We start from the raw sequence: 26,794 nt of genomic DNA, 5'->3' as shown, positions 1-26,794 counted from the left end.
TGAAAAATGTTTGTGACTTTTTGCATTATTTGAGGTCTCTGTTATTTCCATATTATTCATTTTTAAAATAGATCCAAGTATTTTCTACTGATCCTTCTTTCTCAAAGAATTTTTACTAATTCCCAGAAAATCTTTCAGAAGTATAGTACACAAGTACTTCCCTGGTGGCAGAGTGCCAATGCAGGGGATACGGGTTCAAGCCCTGGTCCGGGAAGATCTCACATGCCGCGGAGCAACTAAGCCCGTGTGCCACAACTACTGAGCCTGCGCTCTAGAGCCCGCGAGCCACAACAACTGAAGCCTGCGCACCTAGAGTCCATGCTTCGTGACAAGAGAAGCCACTGCAATGAGAAGGCTGCACACCACAAGGAAGAGTAGCCCCCGCTCGCCGCAACGAAGACCCAATGCAGCGAAAAATAAAATGTAAATAAATAAATAAATTTATTTTTAAAAAAAGAAGTATAATACACAGAAATTGCAAGTATCTTCAACATACAGCACAGGGAATTTTCACACACTGAATGACATTGTGAAACTAGCACCCAAGTTAAAAGTAATAGATTTTGCCCAGGACGTAGCACGTTTCTTATGTTGCCTTCCAGTTGCTACCTCAGAGCAGCTCTCCTTCTCCTCCCCGAGGGTAGCCACTCTGTGACTCTAACAGTCCTGCTTATTTCTGACAGACACACTTTTATGCCTCTTGTGTATATTTACTCATTGAATCCTGAGAATAATCCTATGAAAAAATACTACTATTGTCCCCATATTAAAGATGAGGAAACTAGGGAGCTTAGTGTTTGTGTTATTTGTCAAGGTCACACTGCTATTAATAGCAGAGCTGGGATCCAGTGCCATGAACCCTGGCTCCTTCTCACAGAGCTTTTGAAAATCCTAGAACTCTCCTTTCACTTGTGCTCTCTTCCTGTGGCTTTCACTCTAACAGAAACCTTGAAGCTGGAAATGTGCACAGAACCAGAGCAGCTGTGTGGCCGGTCAGTGAGTTGGAGGGACTGAAGGTATGTATAAGGGAAGAATGGGTCAGTAAAGCAGGACTGGGGAGAAGGCGGGAGGAAGGTGCCAGGATCGGCAGTCAACACCATATGTCACCAGCTACCCTGAAGGAGATGACTCCTTCCCACAGGTATTTGCACCGACCACTCTTTCCTGGTGGGTATAAATCAGTTACACCTATGACATCAGGACTAACCATTCTCCATAATTTCCAGGACTTCTCTCAATTCCATGGAATTCCACCTTTTGACAAGCATTTCCTGCAATGAAAGTGGTAGGACTGTTCCAAAGGACAAAATGGACAAATACTAGTCTGAAATAAATTTACATAGAAAAAAATAAGAATGTAGGTTTCAGAACTTAAAAAACTCAAGAAGTTTTCTCTCATAAGAATTTAATAAATAAAACAAAATGCAAATTTAATGAAATGGAAATGTGAATATTTTCTAAATTTTAATACAATGTAAGTATAAATATATTTATATGAAAACATAAAAATAAGATACAGAAATAAATAAATAAATAAACAAATAAACAGAATAAATAAATAACAGGGTAGTCATTGCTTAGGGGCTGATGCCCCTGAAGCTGAATAATTTTAACATATACTTGCTTATTACTACTGACAAAGTATTAGCTGAATTAATACAATAAATTCTGTGATTAAAATTGAAATAAGAGCCTTCTGAAATGACCAAATACATATGTGCAAGGGTGATAGGGCATCTTAGTCAATGAGAATCATTTCAAGGTGACCCCAGGTCTCCATCCATAATTCTTATCCTTTCTTGCAAGTTGGTTGATGAAGACAAGGATCTCATGATTTCCACTCTGACAATTTCCCAGGCACAGTCACTGTATTTCTTCTCTTTCAGGTAGAGATGGATTCCCTGGAAGTACCTCTTCACGGCCAGGGTAGGGCCCGTCACTCCCAGGGCAGATTCTTCCTCTCCCATCGCCTGCACCAAGCAGGCGTCCAGGTCCTCCAGCTGCTGATGGAGTCCAGCGTGGAGTTTGTCCAGGAGGGAGGTGTCCCAGGCGGCAGAGGAGCGCTCTGTGTGGAAGAGGCGGAAGATCTGCTGTAGCATCTCGTGGAGGACAGAGGTGGCCTGGGCCTTCGGGAGCTGGCTGCCATCCACCGTGTCCTGAGGGAAACCGAAGTCTTTTCTATCCTTCAGACAGAAGCTAGGCGAGATTCTCCTCGTTTGGCCCAGAAGCATGAAGTTCTTCCTGCTAATCCGCACGTGGTTCTGAGACAGGTTGCAGCCCAGAGATCCACCAGGGCCATAGCTGAACACCACCAGGGCGGTTAGTAGAGAGAGCACGAAGGCCATGGGGCAAATGAGGCTGCTGCTGGCCTGGCTGAGACAGTCGTCTGGAGGAAACGTGCGGGTAGGTTCTCTGATGACATTCTTTCTAAGCAAGGCCATTAAATAGGGAACACAATAATTTTCATTTTCTAAACATTTCTATACACTTTTACTTCCTTTTTTGATTTTCACTTATGTATTCTCAGTATGGTCTACGAAGATGTCATCACTCTAAACTATTAATTTTGCAAGAAGTTTAATTATCCCAGTAATTTCAGATGTGTCCATCCAAATGGATATTTATTAATCAAATGAGAAAGGTTTTTGTCTTAAAGTCAGAAGTGACGTAGGTTTGTAAATACACACATTCTATATCTCTTTTATGCATAAATGTTGGTCTTCTCTGTTCCAGGAACAAATTTTTAGCCCTGATCTTAGGTTCCATTTTTACCTCTTACTTTACATAGGAAGGCAGGCTCCCTCAGCCGTATGGTTTCTATATTTGCTTAGGGATTTACCAGATCACTCTGGCATAAGCTCTTTGAAACAAAAGATGGGTTTTGTTTAGTGTTTGACTTAGAGAAGAAGCTGATTATTATGAGTCCATGAGCTTCTCCCATGTTTCCTTTCCTTCTAGAACATGTTCCTTCATGTCCATGTGGTCATGCTTCAGGGGACCACGAGGACTATTATAGATATTATCCTTTCTTTCCACCATTTTCTTACTGGAGACCTATAGTCCTCCACAGGCTGGGCCAATACCCCCACCAGGAATCCTGGTTCTTTTCAGGAGAATATGGGTGTGGAGGTCCTAATTCCAAGAGAATTGTATTTCCCCAGCAGCACCTCACTCACAAGGGAGAGATCACATCTAGTCACACCCTCTCCTCTAGAGTGACAGAGTCCCCTTCCTAACATCCTGGACTCCCTCCCTGAGGGCAGGCTCACCACATCCCGAGGACTGTAAAATCTCTTTGCTGTGAAGGGGCTTGTTTATTTGTTGGGAAAATAATTCATCTTCCAGGACCCTCACCCTTGCCCCTGGAGTGTTTGTGTGAAGGACCCTAGTCCTCAGTGGTGACCTCCTCCCCTCCTGACCCGTGTCCTCAGGTATCAGAAGTGTCAGCAGCCCTCAGATGCTGAGAGCAAAAGTGTGTTTTCTCTCAGTAGGTGGAGGAATTATCCAATTCTAATCATTTCACCCTGAGTAGACACATAATGTTTATTTTGCCAAATACAAATTTTATTACTCAACTATTTTACTAAAACTAGTCAACACTTGTTATGCTCAAAGTTTCTGAGCTGGGGGCAGAGAATTCAGCGATGGTGTTGTCTCTCATTAAAGTTTATGTCACAGAAACCAGTGAGGTTCAGTTGTTCATTCAGTCAGTTGATGCCACTGGGCTTCTCCCTTCCTCTGTCTCTGTCTCCCTCTGAGAATGCAGGGCAGCGAGGCCCAGGATTAGGTCAGAGAGAAATCGCCTTCTTTCCTTTACTTGTGTGTAATTTTTCATTTAAAGTTTTTGTAACTTATATTCACTTAGCGACTTAGTGGACAAGATTTGTCTTGCTGCTCCTGCATCAGTTCTAATTCATGATGAGGTAAGAACAATAAAGGGAGGTAAAGAAAGGCAAAGGGGCTCCAGTCTCTCTCATTTTCAAACTTTAGATTTTTTCTTTATCACTGCAACTGTCCTAGAAAGTAAAATTCGACAGCTGTCTTGTGGGCAAAAAGAAAACAAATGTGAGTCTGAATGTCATGAATGAGAAAGAAGGGAAGTGATTTTCCCCTGACACAATGACAGATTCTAAGTTAGCAAACTTCAGGGCAGCACAGTTGGGGACGAGGCTATGTCAGAGGAGAAGGATGAGGCCAATGTGAAAAACAGAAAGGCAGGAACATGCTTGCTTCTGCCAGAAGCTCAGAAAAGACCAAGTCCTGGGTCAGTTGACCGCCTTCAGCTTCGCAAGACCAGCTCCCTCATTTTTCTTTCATTTAATCCATGTATGATCAGTTTTGAGGAGAGAGGGAAGAAGTCACACCCACCAGCTCACAAGTGACTGGCAACCAGAACCCCAGTTGCTAGAACACTAACCCTGTCTGGGAGGATGAGCAAGATCAGTCTTGCTGAGCATCCGTCTGGGTGATAGATCCACTCAGGCAATGAGAAGGGTACTTTAAGAAAACTAGAATTAAAGGAAGGGAATTAGATGATTCCAAAAGATCCTGATCTTATCTGGTTAATAGTAATCGTGATATTAAAAAGTAATAACTGAATTTTATTGCTTGCTACTAATGGACTGGCCACTTTCTAAGTTCTTTAAAATTTAGGGACTTCCCTGGCAGTCCAGTAGTTAAGACACCGAGCTTCCACTTCAGGGGGCACGGGTTCGATCCCTGTCGGGGAACTAAGATCTCACATGCTCCGTGGCGCAGCCAAAAAGCAGAAAAAAAAAGTTAACTCAACCCTCTCAATAACCCTATTTGGATCAAACTCACTTATACAACTGGAGAGAAATATAAATCTGGACCAATGAACTGTTCCAAATGTACCAAAGATACAAGGGCAAACCTTAGGGTGTTTACAATGATTTGTCTGAAAGCGCCCATTAAAGAAAGTGAAGGCTGCACATGAACATGATATTTAGGAACCAACAAAATAAGCAGACAGAGGACAGTGAGATGACAAAGGACCCTTATTCCACTTCAGGTGCCAAAGGGTTACTGTCTATGGTTTTGTAGGGCTACATGGGGTATGGTCTGAGTCAACTGAACTGACTTTAGGTTCTAATCAAAATAGACAAAATCACTATTAAGTAGTTAGAGGGGAATAGATTTTTCTGCCTATTGGAAAAAAAAAAAAAAAATGGAAGTTTTCTACTGGCCTAGTGGTTACGATCCGGCACTCTCACTGCTGTGGCCCGGATTCAATCCCCGGTGGGGGAACTGAGATCACACAAGCCACGCAGCGCCAAGTCTAAGATTTCGTGAGTGATTTCTTCCATGAAATATAGTAAAATAACTTTATTAACCCTAGAGGAGCTGACCCCTGGAATCTATGTATTTTTAACGCTTGAGTTTTCTTGCGAGTTTAAGAAAAAAAAAAAAAGCACCTAACAATTTCTAGCCATGTGAGCTCTGACGTTTCTCCTTCAGCATGACAACTAAAAAGTCACTCACCATCTGGTTCTACAAGAATAAAGTCATTCGCCACAGCAGTCCCTGACCCCAACACGCCCTGACAGGAGTTCAGGGTGGAGATCAGGAATGGGGCACTCTCTGCTCTGGGAAAACTGACAGAACAGGCCTGCAGATAGTTAGATAATTTCCTGAGAAAATTCTGTGAATCCAATTTTTTGCCACTTCTCATACTTAGAAAAGCACTAAAATCATGAATAGTGACAAATGTGCCTCATGACTAGCAGCAACCTTCTACCAAGATGTGTCCTTGATTGCACGTATCCCCTTCACCACAATCACGTATATACTGACGTCCCCATTATGTCCTTGGAGCAGTTCGTCAGAGCTGACTGAGAGGCTGTCCTCCAGGCTATAGTCCTCAGTAAGTCCTCCCAAAAAACTGAACTCCCAGCTCTTATGTTGTCATTTGTTTCCAGTCAACAAGGACCTCACTGATTTCCCAGGAGATCTCCTCAGGTCAGCCTGCTGTTCTCATTCTCAATGAAGACACCTCCATTTCTCACCTACAGTCCAGACTGGACATCCGTTTGTTTACTGATAGAGTCCAAATAAGAATCTCTACTCTTTATTGTTCCAACTATTGGTTAAGATGTGGGTACCGAAGAGGCCTTATGTATGACCAAGACGGAAGAGCATATGTGCTTCCTAGACAGAAGCAGTGAAGGATTTTAATGGGCTCCTTAGCAGGGAGAGTCTGGCTTAAACTCCAGAGTCACCCTCATGGCCTTGTATAGTTGTCTTTATTTAAATTTCTAGCCTCAGCCCATGAAAACATCATAAGATAATACTGAAGAATTGAAATAAAACTCATCATTATTTAAAAAATGATTTGTTAATAAAATGATATTTTTAGCAGTAATATAGGAATGGTTTCTGCTTGTTTTAGGACCCTAATCCTTAGGAAGGTTTCCAAACCTCTAAATGTACTTTAAATGTCCTTCTGACTTTAAAATACCTACTCAGTGCTGTATGCACCAACTGGAAAGAACAGAAAGATGATTGATCCATCAGTGCCCTCTTTCCAAATTGCCTAAATTAAATAAATGAATTTCCACTTAGCTCTGTGTTGCTTTTAGAAATTGTGACCTTGCAGTGTGCATGTTACTGATACCTGCCCTGCTGGAAAGGCTCTACCCCAGTTGTTGCTAAATATATTAAAATCCCTGCCTGTGTCCCTTCTATTCAAGCATGTTTTATTTTGTTTGTCTTTCAAAGGGGCAAAGACATCATGATGGAATGTACGAAATTTCTTGGATGCATTGTCCCCAGGAATATCCTTCCCTGCTCTGTGACAACTTGCTGGGTCCTAAGGACGAAACAAGTTTGCAGCTGGCACTGAGGTAACCCTCGTCCCTTCCAAGACTCTGCAGGCTGCTGTGGTATCAGTGCTGGGGACACTGCTAGTGGCCACGTCCTTCTGGGAGAACTCTGTGCTATCGCACGCACCTCAACCTTTTCTTCTCTGAAAAGGAATGTTCTGGAGAAACACTTGCCTCAGTGCAGCTCATCTGTGTCCTTCCATGTCCTGAGGACCTGCCGCTGTTCCAGTGAACGCTTTCAACATCTCTGTTCTCCTTCCAAGTTCTCAAGCTGCTGCTGCCTTTCAACTCCATGTTTCCTGCGCTTTGGGCTTTTTGAACAAATAAGAGTCCTGAAGCAGGTGAGTTCCTCCTAGTGCAGTCAGCACGTGGAAGTGCGCAAAGAGAGGCACAGGTGAGCTCCTGGATTCTCCACCATTGTTCATTGTTGGGCAGGGTGCCATGTATTCGCTGTGTTTCTCTGGGAGCCTGGACGGTCTGGACCTGCAGTGCTTGGCAGGCGGAGAGGGTGGAGCCATATGAGAGTTTCTGACAAACCTAGAACTTTCACTCAGCTTCTGCTTTCCATTGGTGGCTTTGTAGTCTTAAGGGGAAATTGACAGCCAGAAACCCTAATGGAGAAGGAAACAGCTGTATGAATGGGCAGTACAGCTTAATGCAGAGTGAATGGTGAAAGCACACTATGGATTTGTACACTGGGAGGAACTGAATGCTTGTGATATTTTAGTGAAAGAATGGGATCCAGGAATACAGAGAGGAAGGGGAATTGTGCCATGTATCAGAATCAGCAGATAGATGTATGGTATATTATATATGGTATATTTTATATGTAGCATATTTTATACTATGTATTCCTATATATGTACCATATATGTATAGTATTATATATAAAGTTACATACAATTGATGACACACTTTCTCCCAGTTCTGTTTTTTAGGCTGTCATTGTTTTGCAGTCAGTGGCAGAGAGGGGGGGAGGAGAATTCATTATTCCCATTTAGACCTATATGAAAAATATAGGAAACAACACACTACCTGTTTAGCCCTCACTCTGTGGATGATACTCTGCTAAGTGTTCTGAAATATCCTGGTTGGCCTAATATTCAATACAACTCTAGGAATATTTTCCCTACTTTATATTTGAGGAAACTGAGGCTCAGGGAAGTTAAGTGATTCCCCAGCATCATACACATGTCCTGGCAGAATCTAGACTCAGTGCAGAAACCCATATCACACATAAATAATTATTTAACTTCCATCCTCTGTAATTCTCAAGCCCTTTGTTTTCTTCTTTGGTGCTTTCTGAAGATCATTTTTCCCTGGTTGACTCCTAAGTGCACTGGCTACTCCACCTTTGTGCCCTCTGCAGACTCTCCTTCTCTTTCTCACTCTTAAAAGTTGAAGGTCCTCATGAACTTTCGGTCATCATCTCGTTCTACACTCTACTCCTAAGGAACGACATCCACATATGCTGCTACCAGTGGGAAGTCTGTGTTTAGGTATTTCTTGGCCACTTTATACAGTCCATCTGCTTTCTCCCCTTCTTGAGATGCCTCATTCCAGATTCTGGTGAGAGAATCCCCTTTTCACTATCTCTGATTGTAATAGGAAACTTAATTGAAATAATTTAGCATGATTACTGTTTTTATATCTTTTATCTCTTCCAAACTGAACTCTCCAGAAGAATAGGTTTGGCATTTTCTTCTTTCACCTCTGTATTCTCAGAACTATCATATATCCGATATAGAAATATGAAGTTTTAAAATATAACCTGGGACTTCCCTGCTGGTGCAATGGTTAAGAATCCACGTGCCATCGCAGGGAACACGGGTTCGATCCCTGGTCTGGGAAGATCCCACATGCGCGGAGCAACTAAGCCCATGGGCCACAACTACTGAGCCTGTGCTCTAGAGCCCGCGAGCCACAACTACTGAGCCCGTGCGCCCCAACTACTGAAGCCCGCGTGAACTAGAGCCCACGTGCCACAACTACTGAGCCCACGTGCCGCAACTACTGAAACCCGTGAACCTAGAGCCCGTGCTGCACATCAAGAGAAGCCATCGCAATGAGAAGCCCTCGCATCACAACGAAGAGTAGCCCCTGCTCGCCACAGCTAGGGAAAGCCTGCGCACAGCAACAAAGACCCAGCATGGAGAAAAATGAATAAAATTTTAAAAAATAAAGTAAAATATAAACCACTGAAATAAATGAATGATGAGAATGATGAGTAGAATTTATCATCCATGTTTCAGTATGCCTTGCAAATTAAAGCTACTTCTTTTTGCAAGAATAAAAAAATCCCAGATGTCATCTGGGGGAGAGTTTCATAAATTAAACAAGAAAATAATTTGAAACAATATAGAGGTAAGCATATTTTATTATATTGAATACACTATAAAGTTGAACATATTATATGAACAAAACTATTTTAAATACCATATATAGTATGACTGAGATAAAGTAGAAGAATAAATAGGTGACTACATTAGAGCCCTTTGTACTTTAATCACTATCATTTGGACTCAGGGTCTGATCATTTCTAAATCTCTACTGTATATGAGTCTAGTTCTGATACTTGCTCTGTCTCTTCACTGTGTTTTTCACCTTTTAGTATGGTAAGTTTCTGTTGAAAGTTGAACATGATGTATGGGGTAAAAAGAACTGAGGTAAATTGGCCTTTAGGGTGAGGATTTACATTTATCTTGCTAGGAGGTTGACTGTGTTTACTTCTAGTCCTGGGCTCTGTTTCTGCCCTCTTTACTTTCCATATCAGCCAAGCTGGCTTATCCTTTGGGATTGGTCTTCTTGAAAATAGATTTATTAGACCTGTTTGACAAGTAACCACCATAGGAGACAGGTCTATATCTTGTTCACCATTGTATCATTAGTACAGAGTTCATAATAATTACTCCAAATAATTATTAACAAAGAGTATTCTTAGATTTTCCATTAGACCTCCCATCAGAAGCTTCTACTGGCCTCACATCAGAACCTTATATTGAAGTAATTATTAAGCATCATTAGATGATCCAGTACATTTCTACTGAGCCTCTTGGTTCATCCTTCTCCATCTCACAGTGAAGACGCAGGGTGGTGAAAATGTAGGGCATAGGATGCTAGATAAAATTAGCCTTCTCTGCTTTCCTGGTGTCAGAGTCTTTGTAATGTTTTATGTTCTTTTTCATTTAGTATTTTTCTGGGCAGGGGTTGTCTTGCTACTACTGAATTACTTTCTTTATCATCTTGAGTTGAGTAGCTTAAGAGGGAAGCAAAAATGGAAACATAAAGGGCCCATACCATGATTTTCCATAATGTTCAATCCATCATTGATTTGCTTCTCCATTCAACTTTCTTGGAAAGCTGTCCTTGCATTTGATGTACTGAGGTAAAAGGAAAACACATGCAAGTCTGACTATGATGAGAGTGAAAGAAGTAAAGTGACTCCCCAGGTGAAATAATGACAATGGAAGTTCTTCTCTTGTTACCCTTCCATTTGGTCCAGTATGGGTTCTGCTGATTAATTTCAGCAAATCAGCTCTCACTAAGGTCAGTCCTATCTGTTTCCCTTGTAGTGGATGGTTTCAAGTGCAGAGCAGCTTACTGACATTCAACATCATATTCATCAAGATAATGATACATTATCACTGTAAGTGATTAAATGTCAGGATTTAAAGTAAATCAAATCTTGAACATTGATATGAGTTTTCAATACATCAAATCCATGAAATCCCTTCAGAAGCAAAAAATATTTCAAAAAGGGAAAACAATGCAGAGAAAAAAATAATCCACATCCATTCTAGGTTCCACCCTATGTCTCTCCTCCAATTCAGATGGCAAATATCTCAAACCTATTTTCTGTATATATTGTCATTCCCTTCTCTTATTCATCCTTCCACCTTCTCCACTATGGTTTCTGCTGATTAATTCTACCAAACAAGCTCTCACTAAATGGGCAATGCCATCTCTTTTCCCAATGTAGGAGCACTTTCTATCTACGTTTTCATGAACGCATTGAATCTTCTAAGCAGTTTCAGTCTTTCAAACATGGTCTTCTCACCACTCTCTCTTGTCCTGTTAACATATGGCCATTCCCCTTGCTTTCCTTTGTGGCGTTCCCTCCCTTTTAAGGTTAAGGTCATAGGATTCAATTTTCAGTCCTTTTCTCATTCGATACTCTCCTCCTATTTGATCACTTCTTCTGTTCCATGCTTTACACTTCATGGAATTGCTTATAAATTGCCATCTCCAGTATCCAATGGACATTTGCACTGAAATGTCTACTAGTTGACTATAGGTAATATCTACTGCTTTAATTTCTATATCCTCACATGACATGATCCACCTGCTGGGGGAATTCCCTTTTCCCACCTTCTCACTGTAGCACCAAATTTAACTGATATTAATTTCTACTACAAATTAGTACTATTTTAAAAATAATTAAATTTAACTGTGAATTAACTGATTTTTAAAAAATATTTATTTATTTATTTGGCTGCGCCAGGTCTTAGTTGCGGCACACGGGATCTTCATTGCTGCGTGCAGGATCTTCATTGCGGCATTTGGGAGCTTTGGTTGCAGCATTCAGGATCTTTTAGTTGCTTGCGGCATGTGGGCTCTTAGTTGCGGCATGCAGGATCTAGTTCCCTGACCAGGGATGGAAGCCGGGCCCCCTGTACTGGGAGAGCAGAGCCTTAACCACTGGACCACCAGTGAAGTTCCTGTATTAATTGATGATTGTTTTTAGGTTACTTTCCTCTAAAAAAAAAAAAAATCAAAGTTACCTGAAGCAGAATTGGATTAGTTATGTTCACCTCTAGGTCCTGAGGGCAACACACGACCTGGCTAGAGGAAGTCTATTTTTATTTCTAACGTGAAAATCGTAATGATGGGTCAAGGAATTGTAACATACATTCTTTAATCAGGTTGCACGTTCAGTCTTAGTGTTTCTTTTTTAAAGAAAAAAAGCAAAACAGGAAGTTTTCTATAGTAAGAATTTAATGAATGAAGAAAAATGATAAACTGACTAAATACGAAGTATGTATTTTTTCTCTTAACCACAATGTATACATGCACATAATATTATATGAACAAAAATAATTTAAATCTTTATAAATAGTGAAATAAGTATTAAACTTGATAAATAAATATTTAAGTAGATAAATAAATAGATAGATCAGCATGGGCATCTGTGATGGACTAGTGCCTGTAGAGTAGAACATCATGTTGCTTAATATTCCTGAAAACACTTGACAAATTAATTCAATTCAGGGCATGATGAGAGCAGAAATGAGAGTCTTTGACATGGCAGCACAGGTGGAAGTGTGGTCTTGTTAGGCAGTGAGAATCATTTCCGTGTTGAAGCAGGTGTGTGTCATTCCTTCCTCCTGAGTCTTTCTTGCAAGTTTGTTGATGAAGAGAAGGATCTCATGACTTCTGCTCTGACAATCTCCCAGGCACAAGGGCTGTATTTCTTCTCTTGCAGATAGGCAGTGATTCTGTGGAAGTATTTCCTCACAGCCAGGATGGAGTCCTCCTTCAGCAGGGGAGTCCCTTCCAGCCCCGCCTCCTGCATCAGACAGGCTTGCAGGTCAGTGAGCTGCTGAGAAAGTGCAGTGCAGAACTTGTCCAGGAGGGGCTCATCCCAAGCGGCAGCCGAGCCCTCCGTGCTGAAGAGCTGGAAGGTCTGCTGGATCGTCTCATGGACGACAGCGATGGCTTGAGCCTTCTGGAACTGGTTGCCTCCAAACGCCTCCTGGGGGAATCCAAAGTCCTTTCTGTCCTTCAGGCAGGAGAAGGGGGAGATTCTCCTCATTTGTTGCAGGAGCATCAGGGCCCTCGTGTTAGCCAGGCTGTGGGTCTGAGGCAGGTCGCAGCCCAGAGAGCAGCTGGAGTTGCAGCTGAGCAGCACCAGGGCCAGGAGGAAGGACAAGGTTGGGGCCATCAGGAACCTTGTAGATGCTGCTGGCCTGGCTGAGGTGGGAACTCTGTGAACCCTGCTCTCTAGGTTCTCTGAAGACCTTCCTTCAGGCCTGGGTCTTAAATAGGGACATATTCATTTCCATTTTCTGAACATTTCTTCTTACTTTCTACTTCTGTTTTTGCTTTTCATTTTGCACTCTCCAAATGGGTTAGGGCAGCATTTCTCAACCTTTTTTTTCCCCATTATTGCCTCTTCGCCTGCCCGCAGAGCCTTTTTAGATAGTTTTTTCCTAATTGCCCCCAGTATGAAATTTTGATAACACAGATATACTGTGTATCTATTTTTGTACTCCATAGGTATCTTTACTTTATATGTAGAAAGAGAAAGTGCAAAGCTTAGTGTTTGTATTCTATGCAGGGTTAAGAATGACATAAAATTTAAAGCTATAAATTAAGTGGAAAAGCTATTGAATTTTGTTATAACTTTATGACTAAGTTTGCAGAATGATTTTTGAGGTAGGATATTTACTTATATAAATAGTAATGTATCAAATTACATATCCATATAAAATTTATATAAATACTTTATAATAATACCAAAGTATAGATATACTTAAAAATCATTTAAAACTGCTCAAAATCATTGAAAATCTTAAATTTTTTTCTTAATATTTATTTTTCAGTAATTTAAATTTTGTTTCATATCAGAAAACAACTTTTAATTTCACTGGCTGCTAGATATTCATCCAGATATTATCAACATTTTTTTCTGTTTATTACTTGCCATAATTATGGATGTGTTGAACAACTTTAGTAGAATTGAACAATAGAATATCATAGAACCTTCCCTGGAACCCCGCACAGCACGCTTCTCTACGCTGTCGCAAGAGGGCGCAGGATGTCTTTTGATCGGATGTGTTAGGGGAACGCCGACGTCGGAGAGTTTTCAGGTTCCGCGGTTTGGGCAGCACGAGAGGGAGGGGGTCGGGTCCTCAAGGAGCAATTTTATACTGGTGTAATAGTGCGAAAAAAAACCCCTTCATTTTCGCGGTGCTGAGTGCTGCAGAGGGAACCTTAATGCGGGCGCGCCAGCGACATTTTTGTCTGGTAGCAAGCCCGGAACCTTGCATTTTCTGGGCTTCCCCTGAGTTTTGTGCTTTATTTTCGCACAGAAACTTGAGCGAGGCCATTTTTGGGAAAGAAGCCGTTTTCTGAAGGGTTTGAAGTTGGGAAGCTAGTTGGGGCCGATTTTACAGATTTGGGCTCGTTTCTGGCGCTGTGCTGCGAAGGCTCAGAGAGAGGGGAACGCGGCGGCAATGGGACGACAGGACGGTGTTGGGGACGCCCTGGGGGTGAGTCGGAGCGCGGCCACCACCGGGGCCGAGGACGCGGGAGCTGAGCGCCCCTGTAGATGCTCTGGGACCTCATGGTGACTTTCAAGGATACAGCGTTAAAGTGGGGGAGGACGTACTGAATAACTGAAAACTGGGAATATTTTAAAACTCACAGTATTTTATTTTTTATATTTTTAAATTAAATTTATATTATGTTTTATTTAAATTAAATATTTTAGAATTTTTTATATTTTAAAATGTTTTCTGAAAATATTTTAAATATTGAAGGTAGGGTATTAAAATATATGGTTGTTAAAACAGCATGTTATTAAACTATTTAAACTATAGTTTCTTCATACTAAAACAAGAATTTAATATAATTTTACTTTCCTAGCTTTAATGGAAACAAACTCTTAATATTTTCAAGACTACTTCTTTACCTGTTTGAGAGAATTGCAGTGTTTGACAATTTCTCGTGACTCTGTGACAGTCTTAAATAATTTTTATTTAACTCGAGTTTCTGAAACACCTTTCTGAAGACCCCAGCTTGACTGTAGTGTAGAAAGAAGAGTTAGTGTCCTGTACAAGCAGTTGAGGACATTTACCAGGTCTGATCTTCTCATTTTCTTTGGTAAGAATTTTATAGACTAAACAGAAATGGCCCAAATTTCATTGGCAACGTGAAGCCTTCCTCTGTAAGACTGTCAGCGTCATCCAAATGCAGGGTCATTTCTGTCTTCATTTAAAATTTTGGTATTTTCTTCAGCATGTATGTTGTGGCGTTTTCATTTTTATATATTGCCCTAAAATATTATTTATCTTGATCACTTAGATTTGGTGCCTTCTTACATTCCATGCTTGAGGGAAGCCCTCCCTTTCATTACCCAAATAGCCAGGAAATAGCTTTCAAAGTAATGTTGCGATCTGCCATAGCTAAAAATATAGGAATGTCCCATTTCTTATCACCCTCTGCCCCATCTACATTTTATAACCTATATCCTGGTCTCTATAACTTTTATTTTTTTATTTCGTTTATTTATTTATTTATTTATTTATTTATTTATTTATTTATTTATTTATTTTTGGCTGTGTTGGGTCTTCCCTGCTGTGTGCGGGCTTTCTCTAGTCGCGGCGACGGAGGCTACTCTTCCTTGCGGTGCGCAGGCTTCTCATTGCGGTGGCCTCTCTTGTTGCGGAGCACGGGCTCTAGGCGTGCGGGCTTCAGTAGTTGTCGCTCGCGGGCTCTAGGCGCATGGGCTCAGTAGTTGTGGCGCATGGGCTTAGTTGCTCCGCGGCATATGGGATCTTCCCGGACCAGGGATTGAACCCGTGTCCCCTGAGTTGGCAAGCGGTTTCTTAACCACTGCGCCACCCGGGAAGTCCCTCTATAGCTTTTAAAAACATCTTTGTCTTAAAATAATATCACCAGAGGTGGTCTGAGACTAACTGAGGATGAGGGAAGGGACTGTTTATCTCATTTATACTATTCACAGAGCAGCCATTTTTCCTCGATGCTGGTTCTCTGCAAATGTTTCAAGTGCTGTAGGATTTCTCTCCTTAATGTACCAGGCACTGTTCTAAGCCTGGAAACTTGGGCTTTGCTCCTTCGCAGTCCAGAAGGCAACCCCTCTCCTGCAGTTTGCATTTGGGGCCTCAATACGCAGACCCCTGACAGTGTTAAGGGAGCGGCAGTCAAAGCCTCTCTTGGCGGGGCTGATCATGGACTCTACAAGTTACTGTATGTTACATTAATGCTAAAGGCAGCTATGTTCGCTAAATTCAGATTCTCAGCCTATAATTTGCAAACTTCACTTCATTTAACCTTTACATTTGCCTGTGTGACAACTACTTGAGTTGTCTCAGTTTTTTAGAAGAGAAAATCAAAGTCTGATGTCAATTAAATTCAGGAGCCACAGATTTTGTCAGAGTGGAGCTTTCTGCTGCTCCCAGGCCCTCCTCTTCATCAGCTCTGAGCACTGGTCCTCAGCTGCACTGAGCACATGGTGCTTCCCTCATCCTAATCCTGCCTCTAAAGTCTGTCTTCCCTGCTCCCTGGAGGTCAGTCACCATCCCTGCCTTACTTTCCTAACAATCCACATTGCCAAGCACATTGTCACATATATATGTGGTGAACACACTTTTGGTGACAGAAGGAAGAGAATGGTATGAATTAGCCCTTGGTGTTAACATTTATGCCACTCTTATCCATAGACTATGTCTGAAAACATGAACTAGGACTCCTGTAAAGTCATGTAGAGGAATTCAAATCTAATGTCTTAACCCCTTAAAGGGGAAATGGAGAGAGGTGAGGCTAGTTGTATTTTGGTGCATTACAAAGCGTGAAAATAGAGTAAAATATCAAATCTCTAAGTACTCTTACTAGAATTCAAAAAGAGATAGATTGAGTCTCAGATTTTTATTTCAACCTTGGGTCTCGTTTGGATAAATACATCCTATTGGATTGATACTCTGTCATTTTCCATGAGTGTGTTTTATTTCCAGTGTAATAAACAAAAGCACTGAAGCTGAGACATTATCTGTTGCCCATAAATGGAAGAGGAATTGAAAAAACATGGAAACCACATTGGCATAAGTAGAGAAATGACAATCCTGGCCTATTTAAGAATCTCATTTGCAGGCAGGTACTCAGAGCAGCTGGATACAGGCTCCCACAGCCAGACACCTGCATCACCAGGCTCAGCGGGGCCTGCCACCCTCCTCACTGATGACACCCAGGATGATGTTCTCCAGCCCTGTCTGCACCCTTAGCTGTGACCAGCCCCGAACCACGGCCTGCCAAAGCAGGAGACCCTCACAGTCCTGCCCCTAACAGGGAGAATCTTCTTTGTTTTCCTGCCTGAAGGACAAGAAGGTTTTCAGGTTCCCTCAGGACAAGCTAGATGACAGTTGGTTCCAAAATGCTCAGGCCGCCTCATTCTCCATGAGATGATCCAGCAGATCTTCAGTCTCTTCAGCCCAAAGAGCTGAAATTCCTACTAGGCTTGATCAACAGTGGGAAGATCTGGAGACCAGTTTGGTGTAGGAGATGGAGAGGAAAAGACCCTGCTCGGCGATGAGGACTCCAGCCAGATTTTGAAGTACTCCTTCCAAAGGACCAGGCTCGATCTGAAAAGAAAGTCCACAGCTGCTGTGACTGGGACACTATCAGACTGGAAGTTGTGAAAATCAGTGTGTGCTTTCCCTGTATGTTCAACTCAGAGAGAACCCAGGAGTGGGAAAGGAGATTTGGACCCAGTCTTCCACGATGGAATCTTATCTACTTATAGGTGGCCTCAAGCGTGTCAATATTCACTGAGTTCAGAACTTTTTCTTTGCTTCAGTTGTTAACTGCATTGAGTCATCTCAGCAGATTGTTTTACAATAGTAAGAGGAAAGTATAGTTTTGAGTTTTATTTGTAATAATTAGAATTTATTTCTCTATGATTGTTGTTTTACTTACAAAATTTATTCTTCATATTATTATGTGGTCCTTTGTGTCTTGTTCTGCTTTGCTTTTGGGTGCAAATGGTGTATTTTATTTTACTTTTAAATTTATTTTATTGAAGTATAGTTGATTTACAGTGTTGTGTTAATTTCTACTGAACAGCAACCTGATTCAGTTATATATATATATACATACTTCTTCTTATTCTTTTCCATTATGGTTTATCACAGGATATGGAATGTAGTTCCCTGTGCTATACAGTAGGACTTGTTGTTTATCCATTCTCTATATAATAGTTTGCATCCACTAATCCCAAACTCCCAATCCAACCCTCCCCCTCCATCTCTCCCCCTTGGCAACCACAAGTCTGTCTCTATGTCTTTGAGTCTGTTTCTGTTTTGTAGATAAGTTCATTTGTGTCATATTTTAGATTCTACATATAAGTGATACCATTATGGTGTTTGTCTTTCTCTTTCTGACTTACTTCACTGAGTATGATAATCTCTACTTCCATCCATGTTGCTGCAAATGGCATTATTTCATTGTTTTTCATGGCTGAGTAGTATTCAAATGATGTGTTTTATTTTTCAATTTTTTAAAATTAATTTTTATTGGAGTATAGTTGCTTTACAATGTTGTGTTAGTTTCTACTGTACAGCAAAGTGAATCAGCTATACATATACTTATAGCCCCTCTTTTTTGGATTTCCTTCCCATTTTAGGTTACCACAGAGCATCCAGTAGAGTCCCCTGTGCTATACAGAAGGTTCTCATTAGTTATCTATTTTATACATAGTATCAATAGTGTATGTATGTCAATCCCAACTCCCAATTCCTCCTACTTCCCCTCCCCCCTTGGTATCCATACATTTTCTCTACATCTGTGTCTCTACTTCTGCTTTGCAAATAAGATCATCTTTACCGCAAATGATGTGTTTTAAATGTTAGGTCTTCTCATACTCTTAAAGAGATAGGAAGTGTCCTTAAACCTTTAATCTGCCTTAAAATCCAAAAGGAATGTAAGTAGTTTTGTTCATTTCATTGATTTTGAAAATATTTTGAAGTATCTCTGCTCCCAGTAATTTTCTTGTGTTTGTGAATATATTGGTCAATAAAAGAAAGATATTACTTTCTTAGTGGAGCATTCTGTCAGAGAAGACAGGCATTAAACAGTAAGAAATTAGGTAGGAACCCTTTTCAGGGCTGTGAAGGAGACGCATAAGGCACTATGACAGGTTATAGCAGTGGAGATTCAATTAAAGGAATGCTAGTACGGTGACAGGGAGAATATAGGATACTGGGAGCATGTGGGATTGCATGAGTCAAGGAAAGCTTCCAGAAGAAGCAGTTGGTGAGCCGGCATCTCAAGGGTCTGTAGGAGTTAGCCAGGTAATTGACTAATGGTCAATTTTGGACATATTATGTGGAAATACTCTAGGGTAGCAGGTACATATAAGTGCTTGGAGAGGAACAAGTGTTTGGAGATGTGATCCTGGGTAAAGACATGCATATGGAGGTCACAATCATAGAGATGACATTTGGAACTATTTGGGAGGTTGAGAGTGTACGTGCAGAGAGGATGAAGTGTGGGACTAGCATCGAATTTTGAGGAACACCAATTCCCTAAGATGAGAGGGAGTAGTCAACAAAGGAAGGAGAGGAGGAGGAGCAGAAAAGCAGAGGATGGTGGTGACAGAGAGACCAGATGAGCGTCAGACTTTAAGATGGAGGATGTGGTAACAGGTGTCCGATGCTTCTGAAATGTCAGCTGAGGCTGCCTGACAGTGATCTCTGATCTCAGTAACATGTAGCTTATTATAAATCTTGGCTGAGCAGGAGAACAGGGAGGCCGAAGCCAAATTATAACAACTGGAGAAATGAGGTGCATGTGAAGTTAGGGACGGATATTGCAGAGAATGCTCAAGATGTTTGGGTGTGAACAGAATGACAGAAGCAAGATAATAACCTACAGGTGGTTGTAAGGCTAAGAAATGGGCATATTTAGGATGAAGAAGATGAAAATTAAGCATATTAATATTGATCAGAACTAGCCAGTAAAAAGGAAGATGTTGATACAGCAGAGAGAGGAGGTAACTGATAAAGCATAAGCATCTTATTGTACTAAGGCCTTCTCTACTTTGCATCAACGGAATCTCTCCCAAAAGCTAAACCTTCTGGAATTCTCCCTCTGTTTGCTCTCACAAAGGTTTTGCACCCTGGTTCAGTGAACTGTGGTGAGGCTTGGGATGAGTAAGAGGTACTTTCTTTTATAAAGTGATAGATATATGGTCTAAATGTGAGAATGGAAGTGAGAATGGAAGTGGGAATGAAGATAGGCTAAATGTCCATCTCTCTTCTCAGGCCAATCAGTTCTATGCCAAGCACGTGTGTCAATGCTGATGATGTTAAAAATCTGCTTAATGAAATATTTAAATATATTTGAACACTTTTTAAAAAATATTATCTTCTGAATAATTTTTAAAAATACAGCTGTTTGATACAGGAAAAACAAAATTTTCCTTGTCATGTCAATAAGAACGTTTGGATAATTGGTAGCTAGGATTTAGTATTACCACCGTGAATTAGTAAACTCAGAGAAACATTTTGTTTGATACTTATGACAATCACATACTGATTAAATTTTATATATGTCTAAACATTTATAATAATTTTAAACTTGTATAGAAATATATTGTACTACAGATCTTCAAACCAGTATATTACAAAGTATAAAATCAAAAAATGTTTAAACATTTAATGAATTTGGATTCACCAGTAAATCCTTTCTTTCCTTATTAGCCCCTGTCTGATAGATATTACACATCCACGTTTGGATTCAATTATATATCGGTTTACTAAGAAACCAAGAAACCAGGCAAAATGACTTCCTGCCTTAATATTTGTCCCTGAGCAGATTAAATTTTTAAAAAATCTTTTTCCTGGCATATTCAAAGATAATAAGAAAATAAAAGAAAAACAATTCAGAACCTGGAACCAAGTAGGTTCTCTTCTTCATTAACAAGTTGACAGGAAAACTCAGGAATTAAAGAAAAATATTTTGATTCTCAAGATACTGAAGTTCACTGACTTTCACTGGTACTTGAAGTTAAGCAAATTGGCTAATTTCACTGCCCCCTTTCTGACTGGTTACTAATTAAAGGAATGGTTGATGCAAATATTTACACCAAGCCATGGTTAGGGAACAATTGGTAAAATGGTTTTAAAAAAAAATCCAAACTTTTTTCAAGTAATAAATTACAATAAAAATTATTTTAGATATTTATTTGGGATTATCCCTTGGGAGGAACCAGACAAAGTGTATTCTTTCTTGTAGCCTCATTTTACTTCTTGCTGTTTCCTTTCTCTCATCAATGCTCCCTGTCAGGTATGATTTGAACTTGAACTATTTAGACACAATCTAACTAGTGTATTATATGAGCTAAATGACTGATGCCGTGCATCTTAGTTCAGGCTGCTCTAAAAAGGTACCAGAGACTGGGTGGCTTATAAATGGCAGAGTTTTATTTGTCAAAGTCTGTCACCTGGAAGTCTGAGATCAGCATGCCAGCAAGGTTGAGTTCTGGTGAGAGCCCTCTTCTGGGTTGCATACTGCCAGCTTCTCTTTGTATCCTCACATGGTGGAGAGCAAAGAGAGGAAGCAAACTGCCTTGTGAGTCTCATGAAGGCATTAATCCCATTCATGAGGGTTCACCCTCATAACCTCATCTACTCCTAATAACCTCCTAAATATCCCACCTTGTAATACCATCACATTGAGGGGTAGGGTTTCCATATATGAATTTTGGATACACACACACATTCAGTCTGTAAAGCGGTGATAAGAAGATCTGAAGGTATTGTGTTTACGGCAAGGATTCATTAGAATGTATTTCATCTTGACATTTATTTGAGGATAAAGAACACCTTCCTTGATGCTGCCCTTGCTTTTTATGGCACATTAAACCTGTACTGATTATTAATTAAATGTTACAATGCTACTGTGAACATGATTACCAAGGACCTGCCAGACAAATTCCACAGACTTTCAGTCTTTATCAAAAATGACGATGACAGCAACTACAAATTCCTTAGCCCTTATAAGGGACTCACTTAATCTTTCCAACATAGTTGAAACTGAGTTGTTAATATTCTAATATTCTCATTTCCAAGGGTCACCTGCTAAGAGTTTATGTGAATAAAACAATCTAATAAGTAAATGGTAAGTCCAGGTTTCACAACCTAGTAGGTCATATTCCAAATTCCACCTCCCTATCCACACCTTAGACATCTGTGCAAACGGCATGTATTGAACCATCACTTATTTTCTGGAAAGCCCTATACTTTTCTCATAACATATTGATATTCCTTTGTCGTCTCATACTTCGCTGTTACGAATTCTCTATATTTTCATAAGTTTATTGTCCACCTACAAATTTGTAGATGTGTTGACCAAATTACAAAGTATCCTATAAAGCAGAAACTAACACACCATTGTAAAGCAATTATACTTCAATAAAGACGTAAAAAAAAAAAAGTATCCTGATTATTTTACATAATAAGCAAAATGAAATTATCAACTGGTAATTATTTCTGATAGCCTTAAATGTGATCAACAAAATTAATAATTCTAATTATTTTAAAATAATCATATTTAGCACAGGGAACTCTACTCAATATTCTGTAATAACCTATATAAGAATCTGAAAAAGAATGAATATATGTACATGTATAACTGAATCACTTTGCTCTACACCTGAAACTAACACTACATTGTAAATCAACTATAATAAAAATTTTTTAAAAAATCATATTTAATTGTCCAAGGATGATTCATATAGATTGTTCAATTAATTCTCACCATAAATTTATGAGCTGCGTGCTAGACAAGACCCTTGAGAGTTTTGACCCCTGCACCAGATTGGATTACAAACATTTCAAGGAGTCCTCTGCAGACAACACCAAAGCTCTAGTGGATTCAGGCAACAAATACTTAACGCTCCCCACTTACATGAATATGGGAAATGATTGGAAGAATATAAGACGATGTATACTAACGGGTAAAATGTGAGGGATGGAGCAGAGCATCCCCACGGCCATCAGCAGCGAGATCAGGAGTCCAGAAATTCAGCACTTCACCTGGACCACCCTGAAAGGGAGCTCAGGTCCTCCGCGAGGCAAAGCCCGCAAAGCTGCCTTCGCTGCACCCCAGCGGCCGGGAGGGGGCGCCCGAACTCGCCCCAACGGACCGACGGGCACCGCCCACCCAGCGGGACCCGCTTCCGGGTCCAGCTCCGCGAAGTCGGGCGCAGCGCCCACGGGAAGAACCCGCGCGTCGCTGTCTGCAGGAGCCCCGGCCCAGGAAAGGCGCCGCCGGGGCCCAGGGAGCGCGTGGGGCCGCGAGAGCAGAGAGGAAACTTCCTTTTCGGGCCTGACTGCGGAGGGGAGCTTTGCCGCGGCTTCGCACAGTCTTTCATTTTCTGCACCTGCCTCTGCGTCCATCCTTCCCTTCCTGGTAGGAGCTTTTAGCCAGACCGGTTGACGCCGGTGCCCATTTAATGCAGGGATTGACGGCTCGAAATCAGAGCATGTCGTGGTATGTGTTCAGATTAAGACACTTTTCTAGGGAGAAAGGAAATCGGGGAAAGGGGAAACGCATCTACAGTCTGGAAGGGAAGCTACTAGATATTGGGACCCTCCAGTGGGAAGACTTGGGGACAAGGCTGAGACTTAAAGGAGCCCCGTGGGAAAGGGAAAATGTGAAATTAATTAACCTTTAATGTAAATGGTTAATTTCTCGTACAATGTTTATGTTGTTGAAAAAATATTTGTAAATTTAAAAGTATTAAACTCACACTAATATTTTATTTATGCCAAAAGAAGACTTTATTATAAGTTCCTGGCTTCAATGGAAGCAAAATCATTAGTAATATTTTCAGAATTACTTCTTGCTTATCTCATTTCAATTGAGAGAAGGCCATATTTGGCAATCTCTTATGACCCAGTAACTGTCTTTAATAATTAAAGTTACAAAATCTTTTGGTCCTCTCATTTGTTTTACTTGGGGTTTTTTTGTTTGTTTCTTTTTTGTTTTTTGGCTGCATTGGGTCTTCTTGCTGTGCACAGGCTTTCTCTAGTTGCAGCGAGCTGGCTTCTCATTGCGGTGGCTTCTTTTGTTGGCAGAGCACGGGCTAGGCGCACAGGCTTCAGTAATTGCAGCATGCAGGCTCAGTAGTTGCCACACACGGGCCCTAAATCTAGCAGGCTTCAGTAGTTGTGGCGCGTGGGCTCAGCATGGCGGCGCGCAGGCTCTAGGGCTCACAGGCTTCAGTAGTTGTGGTGCATGCACAGACTTAGTTTTTCCGTGGCATGTGGGATCTTCCCGGACCAGGGATCAAACCCATGTGTTCTGCATTGGCAGGCGGATTCTTAACCACTGCACCACCAGGGAAGTCCCCTCTCATTTGTTTTAAGCAAGGATCTTCTATTAAACATTCAGCTTTGTTATAGTCACGGTTTTTCATTGTAGAGTTTTATTAACTTCTTCAGAATGTCATCTCATATGGATACGTTGCATAAAACTTTGTAATCTGTATCAAGATGCTTTTAATTTCAGCATAGTGTAGATTTAAACTTAATATAACATTTTCTACTTAATACATAACTTCTGTGCCAATGCACTGATTGCATTTTGTTTTGATGCCCACTAGAGATCCATAGATATTTTTAATCGAGTGTTTGGTACAGCCATTAGGATATTTCATTTGCTAGTAGAATTTAAAAATTTGTGTGTATGCTTTGTACAATGCTAAAAAAGATAATCCTATTTTAATTCACAGAGGTAGAATTTTTGCATAACCAAGTTATGAGCTGAGCAAGGCACAAATGTGGCATAATCATCTTTTGGGTGAGCATGAAATAATAATGGTTTTTACACCTTGTGTACACCCGTCACAGTAACAACTATCATAACTATGTGTATATGTCTCTGATTATATAATGTACTCAGTTATGATAACAGTTATGAGTTGTATTCTCATTACATAGAGCATATAACATAAGATGGTACGTTCAATGGAGTATAGTATTCTCATTATCCCTATTTTAAAGCTGAGAAAAACTGTACAATAGGAAAAAGGAAACAGTTGCTCTAAATCATGCAGGAGGTTGAAGGAAGACTAAGGAGATGCCCGGCTAACAAATGTACTGGTCACCTGAGAAGACAAGAGTAACCCACAAGAGAAAATGGAGGAAAACTGTAGTTTTCAAACAGTTTTACTGGCACAACTATCTTAAGCTTATTACATTTATCACTTTTATTAACAACCCTGAGGACCAATAATATCCCTAACATTGTGCAGGATACTGGGTGGGAATAAGAGGTGTAGAAGTGCTCCTGCCCTGGGGAGTCAATCACAAGCATTTAAGTGACTCTCGGTTACAAGGCCTTGGGTGAGTATGTGCACAGGGAAGGGTGGGGAGAGGGGTTGAAAGTAAAGGGCAAGACCTTGATCTTGAAAAGTACAGGAGCATAGGAAATTATTAGAGTAATAAAAGCTGAAATGTCTTATATGAAATGTAGAAACCATGGTAGGATTTTGGGGAGTCAGTTTTAATTAATTAACTCTGGCTCATTACAGTAGGGTTTGGAGCCCCATGTTCAAATCTCAGCCAAACCTCAGTCCATGGTGGTAAATAAATGATGTGCTGGGATTAGATGAGATGCTTTGACACGTTGCAAATAGTCAAATATCAAGGTTCTAGCTTATATCTACATATTGACATTTGATTTATTACGTTTGATTTATAAAATATGAGTGGCATCCATGTAAATATCTTAATAGGCAAGGGAGACAGAGGAATGTAGGCTGGATTTAAAGGTAATATTTACAGAGATAAATAACCTGAAAAGGTGCATGGAGGAAAGAGTTTTCACAATAATTAAAGGCCTTCCCACTCTTTCTTGGGGTCACTTTCAACCTTTAGCTTTTAGAATTAACAGGCAAATTCTTCAGGGAAGTGTCTTAAAGAACTGGTAGAACAGCAAGAATGTCAGAAAACACCAGTAAATTTGTTAAAATATTTTTAACACATCATGGGATAAAGTGAAAAGTCATCCACCTTCTTTTTCAATTAAAATAAACTCCTGGTTCAAGGATTTTAAATGGGTTCAATAAGAAAAGAAATTCAGATTAAAAAAATAACTATGGATGCATAACAAATAAAATATCAGTAAAATAAATAGGCATGTTAATGATTAATAAATCATATAAGTAGAATTTATCTAATAATTCAAGGATGATTACAGCATAGCTATTAATATAATTCAGTAGATGGAAGAAGTCTTGTGTTCAGAATGCAGAGCTTTACCAAGTTCATGGATGAAAAACCTCAGTGGTGTAAAACTTTGATTGCACTCAGACTGGTTGTGAGAGAGGAGCTGAGAATGATGTCATGTACTTTAACCTGAGAACCTGGAAATACAGAGTTGCCATTAACTGATTAGAGAACAATGAGAAAGGACGGGTTCTTGTTATTGTTTTTATTTATTTATTTTTTAAGGAGAGTTGATTTTGAATAACATAAATGTGAGATGATTACTAGATACCAGCTGTCAAATAGGCAGTTGGGTATGTGATTCCAGAATTTATCTTTGGAAGACGTGAGTATCACGATTCTTTTTCAATCCCTGAAACTAGATTAGATCAGGACTTATTTCATGAGTTTAAACTGGAAAGAATTCTGGGCACAGAACACAGGAAAGGCACCAACTTTTGTGTCACAAATGAAACTCAGAATGGGCAGCCAGTGAGACGGGAGGAGCACAATGTGAGTGTGGCTTCTGGGATCCAGTTGAGGGCATGACAGACTATGTGTCTTCTACTTTTATAACACAAAGTTTGTATAAAAAATGAATAATGAATTTCTTTAAAAAGGTAAAAAAGTGACAATGCAAGAGCAGTAGGTGCGTTGTGTATGGATAGGAAATTCATGGGGACTTCCCTGGTGTCGCAGTGGTTAAGAATCCGCCTGCCAATGCAGGGGACACAGGTTCGAGCCCTGGTCCGGGAAGATCCCACATGCCACCGAGCAACTAAGCCCGTGCGCCACAACTACTGAGCCTGTGCTCTAGAGCCTGCGAGCCACAACTACCGAGCCCATGTGCCACAGCTACTGAAGCCCGTGCACGAGAGCCCATGCTCTGCAACAAGAGAAGCCACTGCAAGGAGAAGCCCACGCACCGCGACAAAGAGTAGC

At 40.6% G+C, this 26,794-nt stretch overlaps 1 protein-coding gene across 1 annotated transcript; it reads right to left on the bottom strand.

Moving 5' to 3' along the window:
* Positions 1 to 179: 179 nt before the first annotated feature.
* LOC309632789 (uncharacterized protein) lies at positions 180 to 26,616 on the bottom strand. Its single transcript, XM_082400629.1, has 2 exons — positions 12,225 to 26,616; positions 180 to 2,470 (listed from the first exon to the last, which is right to left on the bottom strand). Exons 1-2 carry the CDS (start codon positions 12,781 to 12,783, stop codon positions 1,758 to 1,760), a joined length of 1,272 nt encoding a protein of 423 aa, XP_082256755.1. The 5' UTR covers positions 12,784 to 26,616; the 3' UTR covers positions 180 to 1,757.
* Positions 26,617 to 26,794: the final 178 nt, after the last annotated feature.

The sequence above is a fragment of the Balaenoptera borealis genome (assembly GCF_965194805.1).
Source record: "Balaenoptera borealis genome assembly, chromosome: 8".
NCBI classification, from domain to species: Eukaryota; Metazoa; Chordata; class Mammalia; order Artiodactyla; family Balaenopteridae; genus Balaenoptera; species Balaenoptera borealis.
This window is presented reverse-complemented; position numbering and strand designations above follow the sequence as displayed.